This window comes from Cylas formicarius, unplaced genomic scaffold (assembly GCF_029955315.1).
Source record: "Cylas formicarius isolate icCylForm1 unplaced genomic scaffold, icCylForm1.1 PGA_scaffold_6__28_contigs__length_40554024, whole genome shotgun sequence".
In the NCBI taxonomy this organism is placed as follows: Eukaryota; Metazoa; Arthropoda; class Insecta; order Coleoptera; family Brentidae; genus Cylas; species Cylas formicarius.
In genome coordinates this window covers 1,051,235-1,072,249 of record NW_026844347.1, presented here as the reverse complement: position 1 = coordinate 1,072,249, position 21,015 = coordinate 1,051,235, and the positions used below count along the sequence as shown (strand labels likewise).

The 21,015-nt window shown below is 32.8% G+C and overlaps 2 protein-coding genes across 5 annotated transcripts; both read left to right on the top strand.

The window, feature by feature from the left end:
- The first annotated feature begins 1,593 nt into the window (after positions 1-1,593).
- Positions 1,594-12,428, top strand: LOC132704123 (zinc transporter ZIP13 homolog). The gene is made up of 5 exons (XM_060673914.1): positions 1,594-2,087; positions 7,613-7,723; positions 7,786-7,955; positions 8,273-8,549; positions 11,772-12,428. Exons 1-5 carry the CDS (start codon positions 1,793-1,795, stop codon positions 11,945-11,947), a joined length of 1,029 nt encoding a protein of 342 aa, XP_060529897.1. The 5' UTR covers positions 1,594-1,792; the 3' UTR covers positions 11,948-12,428.
- Positions 12,429-14,939: 2,511 nt separating this feature from the next.
- On the top strand, positions 14,940-21,015 carry LOC132704122 (sterol O-acyltransferase 1-like). Of its 4 annotated transcripts, none has more exons than XM_060673912.1 (7): positions 14,940-15,043; positions 16,660-16,796; positions 18,312-18,479; positions 18,556-18,704; positions 18,807-18,946; positions 19,004-19,164; positions 20,260-21,015. In XM_060673912.1, exons 2-7 carry the CDS (start codon positions 16,723-16,725, stop codon positions 20,963-20,965), a joined length of 1,398 nt encoding a protein of 465 aa, XP_060529895.1. In that variant the 5' UTR covers positions 14,940-15,043; positions 16,660-16,722; the 3' UTR covers positions 20,966-21,015. The 4 variants fall into 4 exon arrangements, with proteins under 4 accessions (XP_060529895.1, XP_060529892.1, XP_060529893.1 ...); XM_060673909.1 differs by lacking the exon at positions 14,940-15,043 and adding an exon at positions 15,051-15,254; XM_060673910.1 differs by lacking the exon at positions 14,940-15,043 and adding an exon at positions 15,051-15,349.

The window sequence follows — 21,015 nt, the reverse complement described above, 5'->3', positions numbered from 1 at the left end:
ATTAAAGTGCACATAACTACTTATTTTTACTAAATAATTTTATAAAACACTGAATAAAGAAAAATTCTGTGTGTTGGGTAGTTCAAAACGGCAACATTTTATTTATTTCATTCGAAAAATATTAGCACAAAATGCGATTGCAAAGACTTTGTTCCCACTTTTGTGTCAACCCCTATAAGGCAGTGCGTATTTTGTATGGCGAGTTGCCTATGATATCTGAACAGTGAAGTTCGCCTTGGATGTGAAACACTTTTTTAATATGGCCTAATCGAAATTTACAGTTTTTTCAGTTTCCTCTACATGTGCCTCTTGCGAAAGACAAAGAAATTAACTAAAAATTTAGCTGTTCACATCGGGTAACACATCGTGTTGTGTTTTGATTTTGAGTCCTTTTAACACCTGCACTGTGTTTGTTGGTCCTTTGCTCTTGATAAGTTGATTCATGATTCAATCATTCCCGTTGCTTTGTGGCTGTTTTAGGACCTACCACTTATAATATTTCTTTGCGGCATTAAATAAAAAATAAAGCGGCGTATTTTAAATTAACATTAAATACTGCGTAGTTTACAAAACAGCACACACGGTTTCTTGGCAGTTTTGACTCATGCGTAGGAACAACACATCAGATACCAGATTCCCCGCAGACAGCTGACTCTGGCAGGCGTATGTTATTTGCGCCAACAGTGGTTAACAGTAATGGTGAGTTTGTTTTTCGATCATACAAAGGAGTAGTATGCAACATGTAAAAATTCTCCAACCTTACTCGAACAGGCTGTGCTCCAAATCTACTTCAGTTTTTGACCATTTTAATAACAGTCAATTTGAAGATACAAATAATAAGAGCCAGTCATTATAACAAATTTTGGACTATCCCATAAAATACTCAGGAATAGATATAAATCATTACTTCATTCATATTCTGTTGAGGTGATCGCTTGACACGATGAAAAACTAAACCATACATTTATTAACTTTTCCGATCTCACTACCATCTGATGTAAAATACATTAAAAATAGTGAAAAAAAATTTGCACATTCCTTTTTGATTCCGTGCCATATCGACTAAGCTAACCATTTTGTAGCGAAAAGATCAAACTGCTGTCAATTTTGTTAGTTCCTTTGTCGAGTGGTAATATTTCTCTTTGTTCTCAGATTAAGTTTATGTACAGACGCCTTTTTGTTTTCGTCGCCACCTGCGTGTGGCGTGTTCGTTTTAAAACAATATATCGGTGTAAAACATTTACGAGTGGAAGCTACAGTGTAAATCTAGTTCAGAAGACTTGCTATAGCTATCCCTCACTATGTGTAACAAAATTTGTCAAAATAGTCGTCTTATTGCATTCTGAATAGATTCAAATCAAATTCTGAAAGCAACTTGAAATTGGGTCGTTTTTTAGTGGTTTGTTTTTGTTTGTTTTACTATCTAAGCAAAATTATTCAGATAAATAACACTAATGTAAAATAAAACTCTATTTAGTGATATTGATGCTGCCCAACAAATTAATGTCAAAATAGTATTAAGTGGAATATAACCTTTGGCGGAACAAGCATTTGATCGTTCTTCTTCCACTTATCGTGCACATTGTGGTTCCGAACAGTGGGGGTAACTTGAATTCCCGCAGTCGAATGAAAAGTAATGCCGAGTTTGAACAAAACGGAACGTAACAAAAGCAGTGAACAATGAGTGCTTATTGATAAGTGTTTTATATCAATTTGGTTTAGTATTTGTCCGGCTCAACTTCAGCGTAGGTTAGTCGGTGAATCGTTTTTTAGAGACAGCTTAATCGCATAAATGACGGCGTGTAACCTAACTTCGGACTTGATATTCGAAACGGAAGTTTTGAATTATTCTGTGATGGCAACACTACCAAATGCGATTTTATGCGACAACCATATAAACCATACGTACTTTGAAAGTTCCTACGGTGATTCCATGGATATTTTGCTCTCGGGATGGATATTATTCCAACATATACAGTACATGCCATGGTTGTGGGCCATGTTTGGTTCCATCCTTGTCGGACTCAGTGGCGTGTTGCCTCTCCTTGTCATACCTATCGATCAGACGGACGATCTGAAAGAAGGAGGTTAGTTTGCGATTTTGTTCTTAATTAATTTCTTTGTAGGGCATTCAATGTTGCATTGCGTTAAAAGTGTTTTCTACTCTCTTCCCTATTTGGTTATTATATTTGAAAGCATTATTATGAAAACGCGTAATTAATTTGTATTGTAAAGATAGGTTAGAACCTACGTTTTGTTGATATGATTTTAGCTTGCCGTAGCCGATAATAAATTTTGAGATTATTTCACTTTTTTTTGCAGTTGCAGTTACTATTTGTACCAGCTTGCTGCAAATTTTAGCAATTTAACATTTTTAATTTGCATTATTTGAATTTGATTCTAGCTTTATAAGTATCTAGGTATGTATTTAATTTTGTATTTAATTAATTAATTATCAAGGATATTATGATAACTAAGCACAATATTTAGTACACTGTTGTTCACTTGGTTTGGATCGTTTCAGTTTGTTAATATGACCAAATAACGGTAAATCTGATTATATGAATGAATACCAGACCATCTTATCTTTGCTGTAAGCCCCATTGTTTTTAAGTGCGATATAATCGCGACATAATCTGATACGTGATGTCTACATCTACTTTCATTTGAGGTCAAAATTTGATATATAGTAGTTACAGCCTTTTCAGTTGTAGATACATTGTCCACACACACCTAGATCTACACCGTACGTTAACAAACACACCTAAACCTACACTTTACGTTAACACTACCTAATTTTTATCATCAATCATATATCTTCAATATATCATCTCTTGCCTCTTTCAGGAAGCCGCGATCTGGTTTTTTCTTGCCCTTTAGCGACTCTTTACGTTTAACTTTATTTTCGGATTTGACGTAGTTCTAACCTAGTCTGGAAAAATTCGATTTTTGTTAAGAGTCGGTTATCTTAAATGCAATTCTGCAGTATTTCAAAGTCATTTAAATTGTAACCAAATAATCAACAATTTAAATCGTTACTTTGTTATAACATTTAATTCAAATTCTGCTTTTTTGGTAATTAAAAGTTTGTTGTACAAAATCTTGTCCATTATTTTTTGAAAATCAAAACATTTGTTTAAATGTAGTAACTTCTTGAAAATCAACGGTTTGACGTAATTCATAATTTTGCGCTAGTGGTTAACCCCTGGATGTCATTCTTTTAAGTAGACAATTTGACCGATTTCCGAGGAGTGCACGGTCGAAATAGATTAGTCGAGAAACCGTAAACCGTAAAATTCTACTGACTAACGTAATATAAGAGAAATTTGCTTTTAGATTTGTTCTAGAAATTCAAATCCAAAGTATTGCATAAAACAGCGCTTATTCGGCATACCTTTGGCTTTGACTTAATTAAAAATGTCGTTGACTACGTTTGATTGATTTCAGTTGCTCATGGATATGTGGAATTTATTGGAAAAAGTAAGCCAAATTTTTGTTTTGAGAAGAAATGCTCATAGTCAGTCTTAACTCTGGGAACCCTGAGGGAACCTACAAATATGTTAAAAGGTTTTTTCCAATCCATGCGCAATTTTTTAACGTTCATAAAATTATCTCGACTAGCATTTCAGTCACTAATGAGATAGTAAAAATAAATATTTTTCATGAAACCATTTTGGAAATGTCCGCTTTGTTATGCGAATTGGCAAGGCGCGGGAAGATATTACTACAAATATGGGTATCAGGTGTCTAGTACCAAGTGTAATAAGTGTTAATGCTCTAATTGTAATTTTTAATCATTTTCATTATAAAATGACGACATCATGTTTTTTGTCAAGGTTACTTTTTAACTTAAAAGGAATTCGATGAATTCCATAGAATGAATTGAATGGCAACCAGATAAACAAATGCGCAAATGCCGTTTCCGGAATATAATTTGACAAAATAACTCTCATTATCACCATCAATTACTTTTTAAATCAAAATCATCATTTATTTATTTCCACATGTGGTGTGTAGTGGGTATTTTCATTGACGTAAATGTACTGGACAATTGAAATCAGTAGAGCAAAGCTGCAAATCGTTGTTAACCAACATTTGCGTAATTTTTTTTTCAAGTTCTTTCAGTTTTTTTTTTAATTTCTCAGAGACGTTGCACTCGACGCTCTGTTTTTGTTTATCGATTTTGAAGGACGTCGGCGGTACGCGTTCTCGTTTATTTTGCACACGAACGTTCACTTACTCAACGTTGCCAAGTTGTTATAATTACTAATAAACGCCGACGTCAGTTTTCGATGTTCCTAATATCATACCCAGATACGACGTTTTTTAAAGTCTAAACAGGATCAAAAAGTTGATAATAATTTCACCATTTTGAAGCAGATAATTAAACTGCCTTTGTTCATATTTTAGTTAAATGTTTTGGATGACGACGTTCCAGTAGTTGGGGAAAATCCTAACCCTTGGCAATAAATCTGACATTTCTTAACGGAGCGGTATCGAATTTCTCGTAAATTATTTGCACACGTTTTCACACGCTGAGACAGTATAACATAATGTACATAGACGAGTGCACAATGTATTCGTATACGCAACAGTGGGTATCATCGGCTATATTCAAATAATAATAGATAACAGAGTTTTGTTTCCGTTTTGAATTTGCCTATTAGCATTTAATAAGAGTTAATGTTTGTATTTTTAATTATGATATAATGTATACCATCTATTAAATGTCAATACGGATAACATTAGTTTTGAACTTTTTTGGTTATGGGTGTTACTTATTTTCAAATCAGTGAAAGTGTGAGTAAATCCCCTGGAGTTGCCCAATTCCTCGTAATAAAAAAATCTATTTGCAAATATAACTGATTTGTTTTTTTTTTTTTTTTTGATTTGCCACTGTTACTAAAATGTCTTTCGTAACTCTTTCTAGTGTAAGCGGAACTATAAAGACCAGTAAAATGATAATTTATTTAGTTTGAGCAGATTATTTAGGTATTTGAAGACTTTCTTTGTAGTAAAGTAAACGTATACTACAACAGCCTCGCACGTTTCTCCAAAAAAGGTGTGGTCAATGTAATTACAGATTATTAACTGTGAAGTTTGAAAAGTTCCTCTTCAGTTTTATACCGATTATTAAAAAATTCCATATATCTAAAATGAAATAACAGAAATGTGCGCATATGTATTATGCGATTTAAATCCTAGAATCCTTTTAAAAGAAGCGCGTAAGTGTTATTTTCAGGTTTAAAGATATGAAGAGGTGTTAAAGTGTTAACATTTTTTATTTTTTGTAGAATTTTCGACTATTTTCAATTTTCTTGCAAAATTTATAGCTTTCTACGAGTCGAAGCAGGGCGTTTATCTATAGAGGTATCATATTTACTTGGCTTTTTCTTTGAATTTTTTAAATTAGCCAGTAAGATTTTGTTTCCAATGGAGACTATGGGTTTATATTCAATGAAATACGATATGTTGCATGCTAATATTCCATTTGAAACGGTATATATATATAAGAAGAGAAAACAAAATAGAAACAACTTTTCTACACATTAATTTTTATTAGAGATTTGTTAAAGATACAGTGTGTTCTGTGTGAACTATGCTTGTAATCTTTTTATGTAGATTTTTTTTCGCTAATTTTTGATAGAAATTGAGATTTGGCACCGAGGTAAGCAAAAACTTAAAGCAAATGAAAACTACATGTTCATTGTATTTTCGAGTTATAATCTGCCAAAATACTTTAGGAGACGGACGCTCCCTGCTGCCTTATTCATTTTTCTAATTGATTTATTAAATTATATACAAAAACGTAATATACAGTACAGTACAGTAATATAAAATACAAATATGTAGTCGGAATTTTTAAATTGTTAGTTCCCAGCTCTAACCATGAAGTTATGTAACCTCTTTAACATGCACTTGTTTTATGGTTTATAACTGATTAACAGTGGTAATAGGTAAAACCGTTTTACTCTCGTTCTTCTTCCATGGCCCATGGCTGACAATGTCGGTAAGGTGTTTTATTCGCTAATAAATAAAATCTTTAAAAAGTTATGGCTTTCTATAGTTATTCAGTTGTCCCGTAACCCTATAAATAATACAAAAAAAAAACAATAATTATTATTGTGGGTTCAAATCATTTTCAATTTCTTTGAAAATCTGTTGTGGCACCATCAGCTACGAAATCAAATGAAAATTTGGCATTTAAATGCTGTTTTCATATTTGCTTTCAATCTGAGTATACCCTCTCGAGATTCCTGTTCCCGTCATTTACCAGTTTACACACGTTTTATGTAACCGTCCGTGAGCTTATTTTGATGAGCCGACCGCATACATCCTTTGTATTTTGGATTTATTATGGTGGTTGATAAGGAAATCAGAGAATTAAATAATGCATAATAATTTACTCTGAAAAACTATCGCGTGCAGCTGCGTGCTTGTTTTGTAGTATCTAATTATTTGCATCAAAACAAATGAGTTTATAAAGTTGCGCGATATGGAATTTGGTTAATTATAATAATTTTTTTTTGCAGATAGAAATTTTGCAAGTATTTGTTTTTTTTTTATTTACCACTGTTACTAAAACGTCTTTCGTTTTCTTTTTCTTGATTCGTCACTGTTACTAAAATGTCTTTCGTAACTCTTTCTAGTGTACGCAGAACAATAAAGACTACTAAAATGTTCATTTATTTAGTTTTAGTAGATTATTTAGGAATTTAAAAACTTTCTTTGTAGTAAGGTTTCTCCAACTGCGAAGTTTGAAAGGTGATTCTTCAATTTTATACCGATTATTGAAGAATCCCATATATGTATAAAGTAATAACGGAAATGTCCATCCGATGTTTTACTCAAAAATGTGAATAAAATCATAGAAATCCTTTTAAAAGCGTAAGTGCTATTTTCAAGTTTAAAAATATCTCTGTGTTTGTCTCTTTGTCTCTGTCTTTGTCTTCTTTTTAGGAAATAGACATTTATAAGTATTGATTGACTCAGTTATATCCATTGAAAATTTATCTAAATTCCTCATGGACAAATTTTCCAACTCTTTAACGATAATTATTTTCCTTATTTTTTAATTTAATTCTTTTAATTTTGATGTATGCAAATATTTTTATAAATTTTTATTCATATTTCAATATTAAATTACACTTACAGTTTGGGCGAGTTTGGTTTTGTTTGCTGATTATATATATATTTATTAACATTACCTCATACTAAAACGTCCTGTATCTTTCTTATCGGCGTTTTAGTCAGACATCTTTAGCATCCACCATAAATTTTTGGGAAGTTCAAAATATTCTTAACTAAATGAAGAAAAACACGTCGATCACTTCAAAAGTTTTCGTTGTATGGGTGGATTATCTGTGTCTTTTGTATAATTTCTCTTCCGGTCGTAAATTGACCGAATTTATTCTGCGTTGAGGTGTGCGTTTAATCACATGCGTTATACCTGTGTTACAATAGATAGATCAAAGAATTATTAAATAATTTGAGCTATTTTTTGCAGAAATAATAAAGATTTCTCTCGGCTAACGGTCCACTAGAAAATATTATGTTATGTTTTAAATAACCACAATATAACATAATAATTATTTATGTTTATATTTTTCAGAAAGTGCAAACACTTTAAAGAGTCTCTTAAGTTTCGCGGTCGGCGGACTACTGGGCGACGTATTCCTGCATTCACTTCCTGAAATATGGGCTAGTAACCTTACCAAAAGCGGTAAATTTCTGTTCATAGCTATTCTAATATGCGTATATGATTGGTTTACTCTAATTTTGCAGGGCACTCCAACATAGCAAGCGGACTATTGATATTATCGGGACTTTTAGTCTTCGTAACTGCCGAGAAATTATTTTCTGTGATAGAAAAAGTGAGCGAGCATCATGCCGATTTGCAAGCTCAAAATGAAAATAACAACGTAAAGGGTTTGCCGGTCAACGGAAAAAGACAAGTAAGACAGTTGCCCCTTTTTTTAAGTTTCAACCATAATTTATTTTCTTATCGCAAAATCTAGTTCGAAACAACAGTGAAAAATAAAGTAGATATAATTACCAAGTGCTAACTCACAGTAGTATATTATGCAACAAGTTTGATAAACCCGGAAGCCGCTTTTTTTAGCAACGGCTATAAAAAATGAATAAAAAAACAAATTACTAACACAGTATATATTTGAACAATGTACCAAAGGTTAAGTTTTAAAAGTTCAACCAACTGTTGACACTTTACAGATTTCTTGTAATAATGTAATTACATAAAAAAATGTTTCAGATGGCGGGCTATTTAAACCTGGTGGCAAACTCAATTGACAACTTCACCCATGGTTTGAGTTTGGGGGGAGCTTTTTTGGTGTCGCCGCGTTTAGGTTTGTTGACGACATTCGCCATATTGGTGCATGAGATACCCCACGAGGTCGGCGATTTCGCCATTCTTTTGAAATCCGGATTCACCCGATTGGATGCGGGGCTCTTCCAGTTGCTCACTGCTGGAGGTGGTCTGATTGGAGCATTGTGCGCTATCATGTTTAGCGGCGCCACTACAACCTTAGGTATGTTTAATAGTCATTGGGTCTACGATTCATAGCAACGTCGCATTAAAATAACGTAAAAAAAATTAAAGAAAAAATCTTTAAAGTTTTTTTTTTTAACGGAAACGCCCAGTTTTTATCATTTATCAAATACAGCTGGTCTTGAACAAGTTTTGCTTATTTGAAGGGTCGTAGTTTTTTAAATTTTTGCCCATTTGTACATTTTTTAGCAAATGTCAAAATGTTTTTGAGAAAATTTGTGTATAATTTAAAATTAAACATTTAATTTATAAACTTAATTACCGGGCACCTCTGCAGCGGTTGATTGTTCTTTCTTTTATTTTTTTTTCTGTAGAGCATTTTTACAATTAAATAACTTTTGTAAATCAATACCTTATACGAAGTTTTTGAATTGCTAAATATCATAAAATTATAACTCTTGTTGTTATTGTTTTGATCTGAAAAATATGATTGTTTCATATGAATTTTTAATTTAATTTTATTTACCTTTAAAATATCATCACAGCCCACTAAAGTAGGCCCCCCTTTTATAAAAAAATTAACACTAAATAAATAACAACATCAAGACTTAGATATAGGATATTAAATATATCTATAAAGTTGCAAGGACTTCAAAAATGCCATAATATAAAACAATATAATATAGATAATATAATAATATAATAATATAATCTAGTCCCTTTCTACCCATAGAGTGTAAGCGTTACATTTCTACATGCAATTTAGCTAACTATCCGTAAAGAGTTTCCAGTCTTTTCTATTTAGTGGCAAATTTTTAGCTTCTACACATGTTCGTCTCCTCTGTTCAAAATCTTACCCAATGGGCTGGCCCACGTTTCTCTTCCTCTTCCTCTTTTCCTCTTTCCCTGCACTTTACTCTGCCAAACTCTTTGAACTGGTATAGTGCTGCTCAATCTCTCTAAATGGCCCCACCAGCCAAGTTGTTTCTTTTCTATGAATTCTTCTATGGATTCCACCTTTGACTCTTCTCTTATGTGTGCATTTCTAATTTTGTCTCTTCTGGTTATTCCTTTCATTCCCCTCAAGTATTTCATCTCTGCTGCGCCAATTTTGCTCTTGTCCCTATCTGACAATATCCAAGACTCGGAGCCATATGTAAGTTTCATTCTAGTTTCCTTGGAAATTTCCTTTTTATTTATGAGCCCCTTGCTCAATGCGTAGTATACCCTATTTGCCTTTTCTATTCTATTATTTAATTCTCCTGTAACCTGAACTTCTGTTTTTTTCGAACATAATTCTCAAGTACTGGAAGCTACTAACTTGTTCTATTAGTACCCCATGTGTTCTCCCCTCTAATTTCTCTTTTTCGTATGACACTGCCATTGGTATTGGTATTGGTATTAAAGGGGGGCGCCCTCGCGGGCGTCCAAGCACTTAGGCCACCAGATGGGCCCGTTGTGCCCCCAGGCCGCTCTAGAGGGCGTCCAGAATGCCGCCCCTCCTGTAGAAGGTCAGCAACTCCTTTAGCCCAATACCGTGCACTGAGTCCGGATCGATCAGGGCCGTTCCGAAGACTCCCAATCTTGCCCATGTCAAGGCAGGGCACTCGGTGAGCAGATGATACGGGGTCTCCTCCCCTTCCATGCACCACCTACACTCCGGGTCGTCTCCAATGCCTAGCAAGGAGAGATGCCTCCTAAGCCTGCAATGTCCTGTATAGGCCCCTGTTAGTGCTCTACACTCCCTCCTGGTCAGTCTAAGCAGCTCCCTGGTCGGAGGAAGGGCGGGCCCATCCATCATAAGCCTCGCCTGCCTCATTCCCGGAGCAACTCTCCAGCCCCCCGCGGCCCGGTCTCTCGCCCAGGCTTCGAGAGCTCCCCGCCTCACACACGGGGCGATCCCCAAGCGGGGCTCTGGCCCTATATGCCTATGCGAGATGACGCTGCCATAACTTTGGTTTTATTTATGTTCATTTTCATTCTGTTTTTTGTTAGTATCTGATCCTAATTATTAAGATTTTCCTCCAGATCCTTCGAGATTGCTGCTATAATCATTTTATCATCGGCAAAGGCACATTCCGATTTGTAGATACGCTCTAGTTGTCGGTATGCAACGTATACGTCTTTTGATCGCTGTTCTGCCATTTTAATTAGATCATCCATATAAGTTAAGAATAGTATTGGTGTGTTAAATGCTTTTGATTTCATATTCTTACTTATCACGCAATTTCTTGTTTTGTTGTATAAACATTTGATAACTCTTATTAGTTTATTGTCAACGTTTCTGGCTTGTAGGCTTTTCCAGATTTTACTGCTTTAAATCTTGCCAATTTTCTAGAAATTATTTCCATTAAAGTGAACATATGATGCTGGGTACTTTTCCCTTTCCGGAACCCACTTTGCGTTTCTGTTAGAGTTGGTGCTACTTTTGATCGTGGTCTCTTCTCAACTATTTTCTCAAACAGTTTCAATGATATTCCTCTACAATTGTTGCAGTTCTTGTTATCTCCTTTTTTGTGCATTGGTAGTTTTAAAGTCATTTTTCAATCTTCCGGTATCTTTTAATATAAAATAAAGTTGTTAATTATCCGTACAAACAACTACAAATATCCTGCATCAAAAATATATTTTGTTTAAGTGAACCCAAACCACCTTTTTTTGTGTTTTTTTTTTTATATTTTACACAGGTTCTCAGATAACGTGTCATCTCATAATAAACGAGCTTCCCTATATAGCATACAATATGTAATAAAATATATTTTATCTACAGGCGATATACAAAAGGTTTCAAAATTTGTGTATTTAGTAAGGTACTTATGGTGCTATTTTGTATCTGCTACAACAATTTAAACAAAATAATATTCACAATTGTCAATACTTCAGTTATTATTCGCCTGCTTTGTAATCGGTACTTACAGTTTTAAGATTTTCCCCCACTATCGTTTATCTGTTTTATCTTCAAGCAAATATATTGTTCATTGCTTTATCGTGAATACCAACATATGTTGTTTTTCAGATCAAATATTTGAGATATAATTGTTTTTTCTTATCAGTGGTGACCTGCCAAGTTATCCAGGATAGGTCACAGTTTCACGTGGTTTCTTGAAATTTTTGGATAACGTGATGACAGATAACATTAAGATCTGTACCGGTTTTTCCTGGTTAGTTTTGGTTAATTTGGTTGATCAACGGAATAAAATTAAAATTTTCAAAAAAATATTTTATATCACCATGCACCTTTAATAGAGTTTGACGTTTTCAGAGGCAAGAACGTCTTGGATAATGCCTTTCACAGCAGGCACGTTTCTTCACATTGGTCTTGTAACGGTGCTTCCAGATCTGCTGAAAGAAGAAGATCCCAAAGAATCTTGCAAGCAGATGTTATCATTAATCACAGGCATTACGCTGATGGCTTGTGTCGCTACATTTTTAGAGTAAAAAGCAGTTTATAAAAATGTGTACATAGTAAAAAGTTGTTGCCATATATTGCGCTGGGAGGGTTATCAGTTCTCGTAAAAAATGATAAGGTTGAATGAGTTTTCCAGATTTTTTTTTTGACAGTTTACCTGAACTATGCAATAGCATGTATGTAACATAAAGCTATTTTTAGTTGTACTCAGTGATAAACATGGAAACCATCATGTTAACAGTATTTATTTTAGTTAAACTAAAAAGAACCCATATTTTATTTTTCCATTTCTTTGAGTTTATTATTGTTCGTTCTTTAAATATGTTTAAATTTTATTATACAATTAACGTGGCGCATATATGCATGGAGATTACTTGATATTTCTTCTTTAACCCTTCTAAAAAGGCAGATTTTTTGTACCATTACGAAATATAAAAAAATAGTGATTTTGTATTCCAAGAACTCAAAACAATAGGCGAACTGTAACAGATTGTGATATGTATTAATAAAAGAATATTTTTATGAGATTGTTTAAACATTTTACATACCTTAACTAAGAGAGCTTCAGATTTCCATTGCCTTTATCTGTTTTATTTACATAATGTTTGGGAAAGGATTACTGTTGTTTACAAACAGTAGTATAAGCAGTAGTAGGTGTTGTTGAAAACATTATTAGTCTTTGTTATGGAGACCATATAAGCTCTTCTATCCCTGACCTTAATGTTACGTCTTTCTTAAGGTGACCAGATTTATAGATGAGTAATCAACAAAAATTTTTAACATAAGACATTTTTTATTTGAGTGCTGTGATTTTTTCCGATGCCCAATGTTTAAACTTTTCCTCATCAATATATTTTTTACTAATGACACTTCATTAAAAAGGTCATAAAAACGAAATAAAATTATTAATTATTTTAATTAATTATTAATATTAATATATTTCGTTAATTAACTAATTAAATATATTACTATCAAATGATTTTTGCACATTGTCCCAATTAAGTTCTGGTTTTAATGTAACCCAACGAAAATGATGAATATCATTACATTGTACCATCCAGTCTTCCAAATAATGTTTGCAGTTACTATAAAATTTTTTGCCATGGTTCATGATATATTGACGATTTATTGCTCTTCGAGCTGGTTTAGACTATTGTTTTGACATTGAGATTTTAAATTATGAACTTCATTTGCTACTTCGATTGCCATTTTGTCACCTTCATTAAGTTTTATAACATTTTGAAAAAGAGCAGTTTGATTTTGTCGAAACTCTAGAAGATTTTTTTCAAAAAAACATTTCTAAAATTATAGGATATTTATCATGTGATAGAAAGTATTTCGATAGCTGGCAGAAGAGCTAACCAACGCGTTTTACTGTGTCCAAGTATTTTCTGATATTCAACTTCCACAGTTTCACAAAATTCTTTAAGCATTTAGGATTCTTAGAACGCAAAACAATGTTTTTCATTAATATAAAGTTTAACTTAATTCTAAAAGATGGGACTTTTGAAAAACGTCGCGGAACGCGGAAGAAATTGTGAAAATATCGGCACTGTGCCGCCAAAAATGAGACGTTTGGTCACCTTAGTCTCTCTGTGACTAAATTTAGAGGCTGTTTGGTGTCTCCAATATATGATTCGCTTCATTCTAAAGATATTTAGTAGGCGCACTCTTTTCTTTGGTTTTGGTCAAAGCACTTTTTTGCTTTGATGTTAGCTCTTTTCTAAATTACTTGATCGACGTTTCATGGTAAAATGAAATTGTCTAATTAAAAAAATTAAATTAAAATTAATTTTTCCACGCACCGCCTCTTGATGCGTTTTAGAGCGGGGAATAGAAAAAGTACATTGTGAAACGAGTTGGATAAACGCAATATCGGAGCGAGTGTCTAATGATTTAATTTAATTAAATTATTTTTTGTTTGTGACAGTTAGGTACAGTTGTGTCCAAATGTCCTTTTATACATGCTTAACTGAATAGTACTTAGGGACGCGAATTGTCATTTAGAAGGTACTCCTAATTTTATTGAAAAATTGCATCTTTAGGAAGTAATGTTGAAGTGTAGAACGACCACTTTGAATCCAAAAGAACGACAGTTTCCTAGGATATTTTGCAAGACTCGCCAAATTCGGAGATTTGTAATTTGTGATTACAAATTCGCTGTCGGACTATTTTTTTTATTAGGGTCGCACTTTCATCTTGATGATTTTATGATAATCATTGCCCGCCATGGTTATTGCTGGAATCGTTATCTCAGCAGCAGCGGCAGGACTCGGTATGGTGTGAACTGAATATGGGGAATGCTTCATTAGTGATCTAGCAGAGAATAAGCCAGTATAGTATTTTGCGAGGGCAGAGAAATGTTTACGAAGTTATAGTATTTTAAATGGTCTTACTTTAAACATGTCAAAAGATTACAATTACTTGATTTTAGTGCGTTTTGATGGGGTAATAATTCAGTTTTATTGAGTAAAGTTCTCAGGCTTGCCTTTGAATCCTTAACTGTCATGGAACTCCCTTATTAAATACCTTATTGAGCAACTCGCCCTTAACTGTTTTGTGTTTTGTTGTTTTCCTCTATTTTGTGAATTCAGTCCTGAACGAAAGCTATGGCGTCGATAGTTCGGGGTATTGCCACAAAAATTGACTTACTGATTACAAAGCCTAACTAGCTAACTAACGAAAACTGTTTGTTTTAAGGGATCCCCACATTCCTGTTGGAAACTTTTTAAGGTATTTCGTGTATAAGTATCTCTTGATCATTAATCAATATACAAAATAAAGGAAAGGGCAATATTTCTTTTATTAGTAATAAAAATCCCCTGTATGATGTCCATATCACAATACAGGGAGAGTTGCTCAATAAGCGAATTACATTGCAGTTGAAGATCCAATCACCCTGTATAAGGAAAAGATACTGAAATATCTATCAATAACAAGTTAACGTTAAAATTATTGCGCAATAATAATCATAATTGTCTGTTATTTTTTGAAGCCCGCAAAATCACAGTCGCGCAATGGACCCACTACAATGTCGACGTTGAAAAGCTGATAAACGAAACACGTTACCTAGTTGATAAGAGAGAACTGTTAAAAAGCAAAACATGCGTATTGCGCAGACACAGGTCCGTTTGATTGGTCGTTATCTGTATCGTTTTGATGAATCAGTAAAAGTCATTTAACATTTTTTCTTTAACAAAGATTCGTCGTGCGTATTTCCCAGTTTAACGACTTCGACGAAGTGACGAGAATATAAGAATGTGTTTTGCGTTACCTTTTTACGTCAAGTTGTTTTGTTTCTTTCAATATAAACAGTAATTCATTTGTTAAGTTTAGGTAAGTGCTGAGAATGTTTTTGTGGCAAGTTTGTTAATACTTACTCATATATGTATTCGTTTCGCCATTGGTTGATGAAGTAGTTTCTTTGCCAGGTGAGATTGGTATCAACATTTTTATTTTAAAATATACATATGTACTGTGTTCGGCAGTTTAGTAAGGTTATTTATTTTTGTGTCTGCATGCAAGTGTTGTAATATGCGAATACCTTCGTTTCAAACACCCAGTATATCCCACCAGAAACTCTAATTTATAGGGTGTCCCAGCGCAGGGGGACTGTTGCTAAAAAGTTGATTCAGACTTTGTAGTTTTCTACTAAAAACGAATGTTACGTTCATTAAAAAAGTTTTCCAAGCTTAAGGGTGTCGTATTAAATATAAAACATTTTGGAACACAAAAATAGAATTTTCCACCATTCGTCAGAAAACTTATGGAATTAGAAAAATTAGAATGATTACAGTGCATTACGATGTATACATACACTTTTCCCTCTGCGGTTTACTCCTTGATTAATTATATATCACTGTTTATCTACTGCTTCTAGCTTAGGCTTACCGTTGGCAACGTGGTAACAAAGACCGTGGCCGTTTACGTCTATTACTTCACAAAAAAAGAAAAAGCTTCAAAATGACAAAATTTCGAACGTACGATCATAAAACAAGAGCGAGAATTGGGCAACAACAACATGTACATAAAATCACAAATCTGATGAGCTAAAATTTTTACGGAGTAATAATGTGCGTTGAGAATATCGGCGTATATTTGTAGAGCATATCTAGTATGTAACTAAATTCTTATAATAGTTTTGACAATATCAAAATCGATGTTATCGTAAATTTACACGCAAATATTAAAAATCGTCCAAACCTTATTGTTATTTTTATCTCCGTTTGATGAGCTTCCTCAGAGGAACCTTAGAGCAAATTGGCGCCCCGCTCTGACGTTAGTATGCTATTCTTCTATACCTTGTATAATAAAACTCGCCAATATGATTACATTTAGCACTTAGAAAATTGAAGATAAAAAAAATGCGTACAATTGAATCTTATCGAGCCATCAAACATTTTCAATTTGAAATTTTATGTTATATTTATATTGTAATCATTTAACTATTATTGTTGTACGAAACTGCCAAAATTATCCTTATAATTGTGCGTAAGTAATTTTTTGATAAACTGCACATTTTTTTAGCTTAAAAAATAATGATCTACAAACACTTGTAAAAAAAGAAAACGGCCTTGAAACGCTTTTTGGAGCAACGGTCAATCAAATATCTGGCACGTACAACCCAGTTTATTTTTCAAATATACCGAAGCTGCTGAGGTTTTTACATTCCTTCTATTTTCCGAATTTCGGCATTTTGGAATTTATGTTATTTGTTTTTATGTTATATGTTAAATTGCAGATATATAGACAGATTTTATGAAAATTTGGAACAAAGCTAAGAATCAATTGATCACATTGCCAAATGAGTCCACCTCAAAGTGAGGACTCGCGGAACAGCAAAGTATTTTCGTCGAGGTCCGACGAATCAAAAAATGGGTAAGTATACATAAATATCCCGGGAGGTTCCCAAAAAAAAAAATATGGCCAGTCAAATTTGAAATACTTTAAGACTGTGATATAATTCTCGGGTGACAATCCTAAGCTTTTAATAGTTTTAGTATTTACCATTCCTCTGTTACATACATGAGGAACCGAAAAATACACTAACAGTTGACAGGAAACCATTTTTTATGAGATGTTATAATTGTTTCGTTTTTGAGATTGAGCGTTGGTTAGTTAAAATTTTTAGTTTTAGAAGAACCACTGCCGTGCCATTCTTTTTCAAAAATATCCTTTCATGTTTACCACATGTTTACCATGTTGATAAGACGTTCAGTAATGTTCAAATTATGATTAAAGAAAACCATTTTTTTTAAATTATAAAACAAATTTTTTTGTAGCAAAAAAATTAACTCTATAACCGGAGATGTAATTTTATTTAGGTGTACGTTTTGAAGACAGTTATTAATTCCAGATTTTGTTTGTTTATTTGAAAAAAAAAACTAATCTTTGTAGAATCTATCTATTAATACCTATGGTATATTGCCTAGAAATCAATTACACAGATTGTAGGAACGAATCATAGTAAAAAATATCAGGGGACAGAGAAAATTTTATAAATTTTGTTAAACTAAAATATGGCCGCTAGTTACCCATTTAACAGTAGTAATAATACCTAATGTATATATAAACACAAAATAATTATTCTTGATAAAAAATATAAGTCATATTTTTGTCATTATTTGGAGTTAAATGAACTTAATACATTACATCCTAATATGGTATTTGTGACTTAATCAGCAAAAAAGTCAAACACATTTTATACAGTATATTCAATGTGTAAAAAATACATTTCAACATTTTTATGTCGTACGTTTTTAAAAAATCTCAAAGAAACTCATTTCTTCAACTAAATGTTGTAGGAACAAACTTTCATAAAAAAGAAGAGGAAGTCGGCACAAATGTAAACATTATTAATACTTTAAACAGATTAATTTGTACTGCGCCGTTGTGTATTAAAATTTCTTAAAACAAGCAAAAAACCACCTTCATTCGAAATAGAAAAAGCGGAAAATTTTAATAAAATTTTAAATTCATAAACCTGAAATAAAGAATATTTTTTTGACTCTGAGGTCCATGGCGATATGTAATAGATATTAAATTAATTAAAAATTTCTTATTTTTGTTTGTTCATCGTTTACTCAGAAAACGCTTCAACTGGTATGTTTAGTCAATTTTTATTTTGCTCATGTCTCTCTAGAAAGTCATCCCCAGGACAAATTTTGTATTATTCGGTACGCTTTAAAAATTGAGTGACATTAGATTAAATTGTTGGGATCTTATTTTTAAAAGCTTAAAATTTAAAAATGTGGTTTTATTTTAATATCCTGGTTACTTTGGGTCTTAGGCTAAGAGTTTTGGATAAACAGTTTTACAAATTACAAATTTTAAAAGTTACGATTTGTGCTATTATTATATACCATACGACTACATATACTATGTGATTTGCAGCCAAATAAAAGTGAAACCCTTACCCGAAAGGAAATTTGAAGTAAGAGAATCTCTACTTACCGAACTTTTCAAGAATCCGCATATTAAAACAGTTCAACATATTTTCGCCGCATCGTTGGTCGGTTTGATGGTAAATACCGTTGCCCAGGATTACCACAAAAATGGAGAGTGAGGAAATTTTTGTTTTCATTTTTTATTGGGCATTAATTTTGGAATGTTCATAACATTTCTGTGTCAATTTCAGGATTAGGTTTGGATTTCATTTAATAGCAAAAAGTTTCGGAAAAATTGAATTAGTCGTGGGAATTTGGCTCTTGTTAAACTTTTTGGCGATTGTGTCTTACGGGAATTTTAAATTGTGGGCCAATTTTAGAAGAAATCTTCAACCTAAAGGTGGGTATTGCTACAAAATTTTTATGACATTTTGGACATTTCACAGACCATAATATTCGATTTTTGGAAATACAAAATGGTTATGAAAGTGTAATATTTTAGATGTAGCATTTAAAATTTTGGACTATACGTTTTTGTCTTTACTGGTCGGTTATTATATTTTATCATTCAAGTCAATTGCAATACTAGTGGAATATTTTGATCTGCCTATTGGGTCATCTGCGATCGTGTGTCTCGAACATGTAAGTCCCAACAAAAATTATAGTTTGCATTTGTTTTTTATTTTTTTGGTATTTCAGACGAGAATTGTAATGAAAATTCACGCCTTTATGAGAAGCAACGCGCCGAAAGTTCTCAAATTCAAAACCCACAGCGATCAGAAACTGAATATTGCAAACCTAACGCATTTTATTTATTTTTTGTTTGCTCCTACGCTTGTTTACAGGGATCAGTATCCTAGGTAAGTAACAACTAAACTTCTTGTTATTCAGTGGATAATAATGATATTTGCATCGTTACAGAAACTTGTGTTCTACACCAAAAAGAGTTCTTAATTAGGCCGAACTTTAACCCTCGTTTTTCCCACAAGCCAGTCAGACAGTTTTGTACTTTAAAATTGTCTACTTCTGATTATATTTCATTTTATGCATTGCATTTCTAGCAACGAGCTATTACATTTAGGGGCACTTTTCTCGTTTATCTCACATTTCTTCTAAGCAGTATTCCTTGACAATAAATTTTATTGTATTTATTACTTTATGTTTTTATTAATCAGTAAGTACTTGGCTCAGAAAGATTTAATGTTATGGCAGTTATTTTTGTAATATCCTAGTCAACCGCATTTCTTATCAACTATTTACACTCAGGTGACTGTCACAGGGGATAATTGAATGCTCTTTCATGGGAAATTATATTTCTATTTCTTCAAATTTCTTGGGCACAAACGAATTTATTAAAAAATGGCACTTTATATTGTTTTTTGCCAGCACCAGTTATCCTAGAAAATATAAGTTTTAGTACTTTTTTGATCCGGATAATGTACCTATTAAGAACCACTAATTTTAATTTAGTGAAATTATATATTATGACATGACAATCGTTTCGACAACACCGTGTCTTTATCAAATGACATTTATATATATATATATATATATATATATATATATATATATATATATATATATATATATATATATATATATATATATATATATATATATATATATATATATATATATATATATATATATATATAATTTCGTGAAAATCTGAACTTTTAGTTCTTATTTATTTTGATAAATGGATTTTCATCAAGTAAAAGCCACCTCAGTTCAATTTTTATTAGTGTTGATACAAAGTAGATGCCAATTAAATATTTCCGCTAAGCGTTATTGTGTGTTTATCACAATAAAAAAATCTGGTACCTCTAATTTCTAGATTAGTGCCGTTTTCTGAAAAAAAAAATTCAGAAAAAAAAATAGACATCTGGCCATTTAAATTATGGCTATTATTTAGGACGTGTTTGGTTCGTATAATTTTTTTAAATCATTTTCAGGTCAAAAACAATTAGGTGGAACTTCATTTTGGAACGAAGCGCTGAAATTATTGGTGTGATATTTTACTACGCGTTCCTCGTCGAGAAATTCATGATTCAACCGTATCAGCACATAGGTCTTAAGAGGTTTACCGCCAGTCAAATAATTCTTTCCATTTGCGAGAACAGCGCGTGTGGACTATTATGTTTGCTATGTGGATTTTACGTGGTCCTGCATTCGGTGCAAAACTTAGTGGGTGAATTATTACGTTTCGGTGACAGGATGTTTTACAAGGATTGGTGGACGTCAACGAACTATCCTGAGTATTTTAGGACATGGAATGTGGTTGTTTATGATTGGTTATATACATACATCTATAAAGACATCTACGAATTCCTCGTGCCGGGTAACAAAAGCGTCGCCAAGTTTGCCGTATTTGTGATATCCGCTATAGTTCACGAATGGGTCCTTACGTACATGTTCCACTTTTTCTTCCCCGCTTTGTTTATGGTATTTCTATTCTCTGGCACCGTTATGACATTCTTCCGCACCCCCAAGCTGGATATCATTAACGTAATATTCTGGTACTTTTTAGCATTCGGTAGCGGGTTGCTTACTAGTTTATATTCTATGGAATATTTTGTAAGAATCAATGTTCCCGTGGAGAATCACACACTTTGGGAAGTGTTTGTCCCTAGACTGTTTACTTGCGATTGCATCGGTTGATATATGTGAAACAAATCTGTACCTGTCGTTGTATTTTTTTATATAAAGCA

Coding starts and splice junctions, on each gene's coding strand:
- LOC132704123 (XM_060673914.1), top strand. CDS start 1,793: ATGACGGCGTGTAACCTAACTTCGGACTTGATATTCGAAACGGAAGTT. Junction 7,724..7,785: donor TAGTAACCTTACCAAAAGCG/GTAAATTTCTGT, acceptor CTAATTTTGCAG/GGCACTCCAACATAGCAAGC. Junction 7,956..8,272: donor CGGTCAACGGAAAAAGACAA/GTAAGACAGTTG, acceptor AAAATGTTTCAG/ATGGCGGGCTATTTAAACCT.
- LOC132704122 (XM_060673912.1), top strand. CDS start 16,723: ATGAGTCCACCTCAAAGTGAGGACTCGCGGAACAGCAAAGTATTTTCG. Junction 16,797..18,311: donor TCCGACGAATCAAAAAATGG/GTAAGTATACAT, acceptor TGTGATTTGCAG/CCAAATAAAAGTGAAACCCT. Junction 18,480..18,555: donor GATTACCACAAAAATGGAGA/GTGAGGAAATTT, acceptor TGTCAATTTCAG/GATTAGGTTTGGATTTCATT.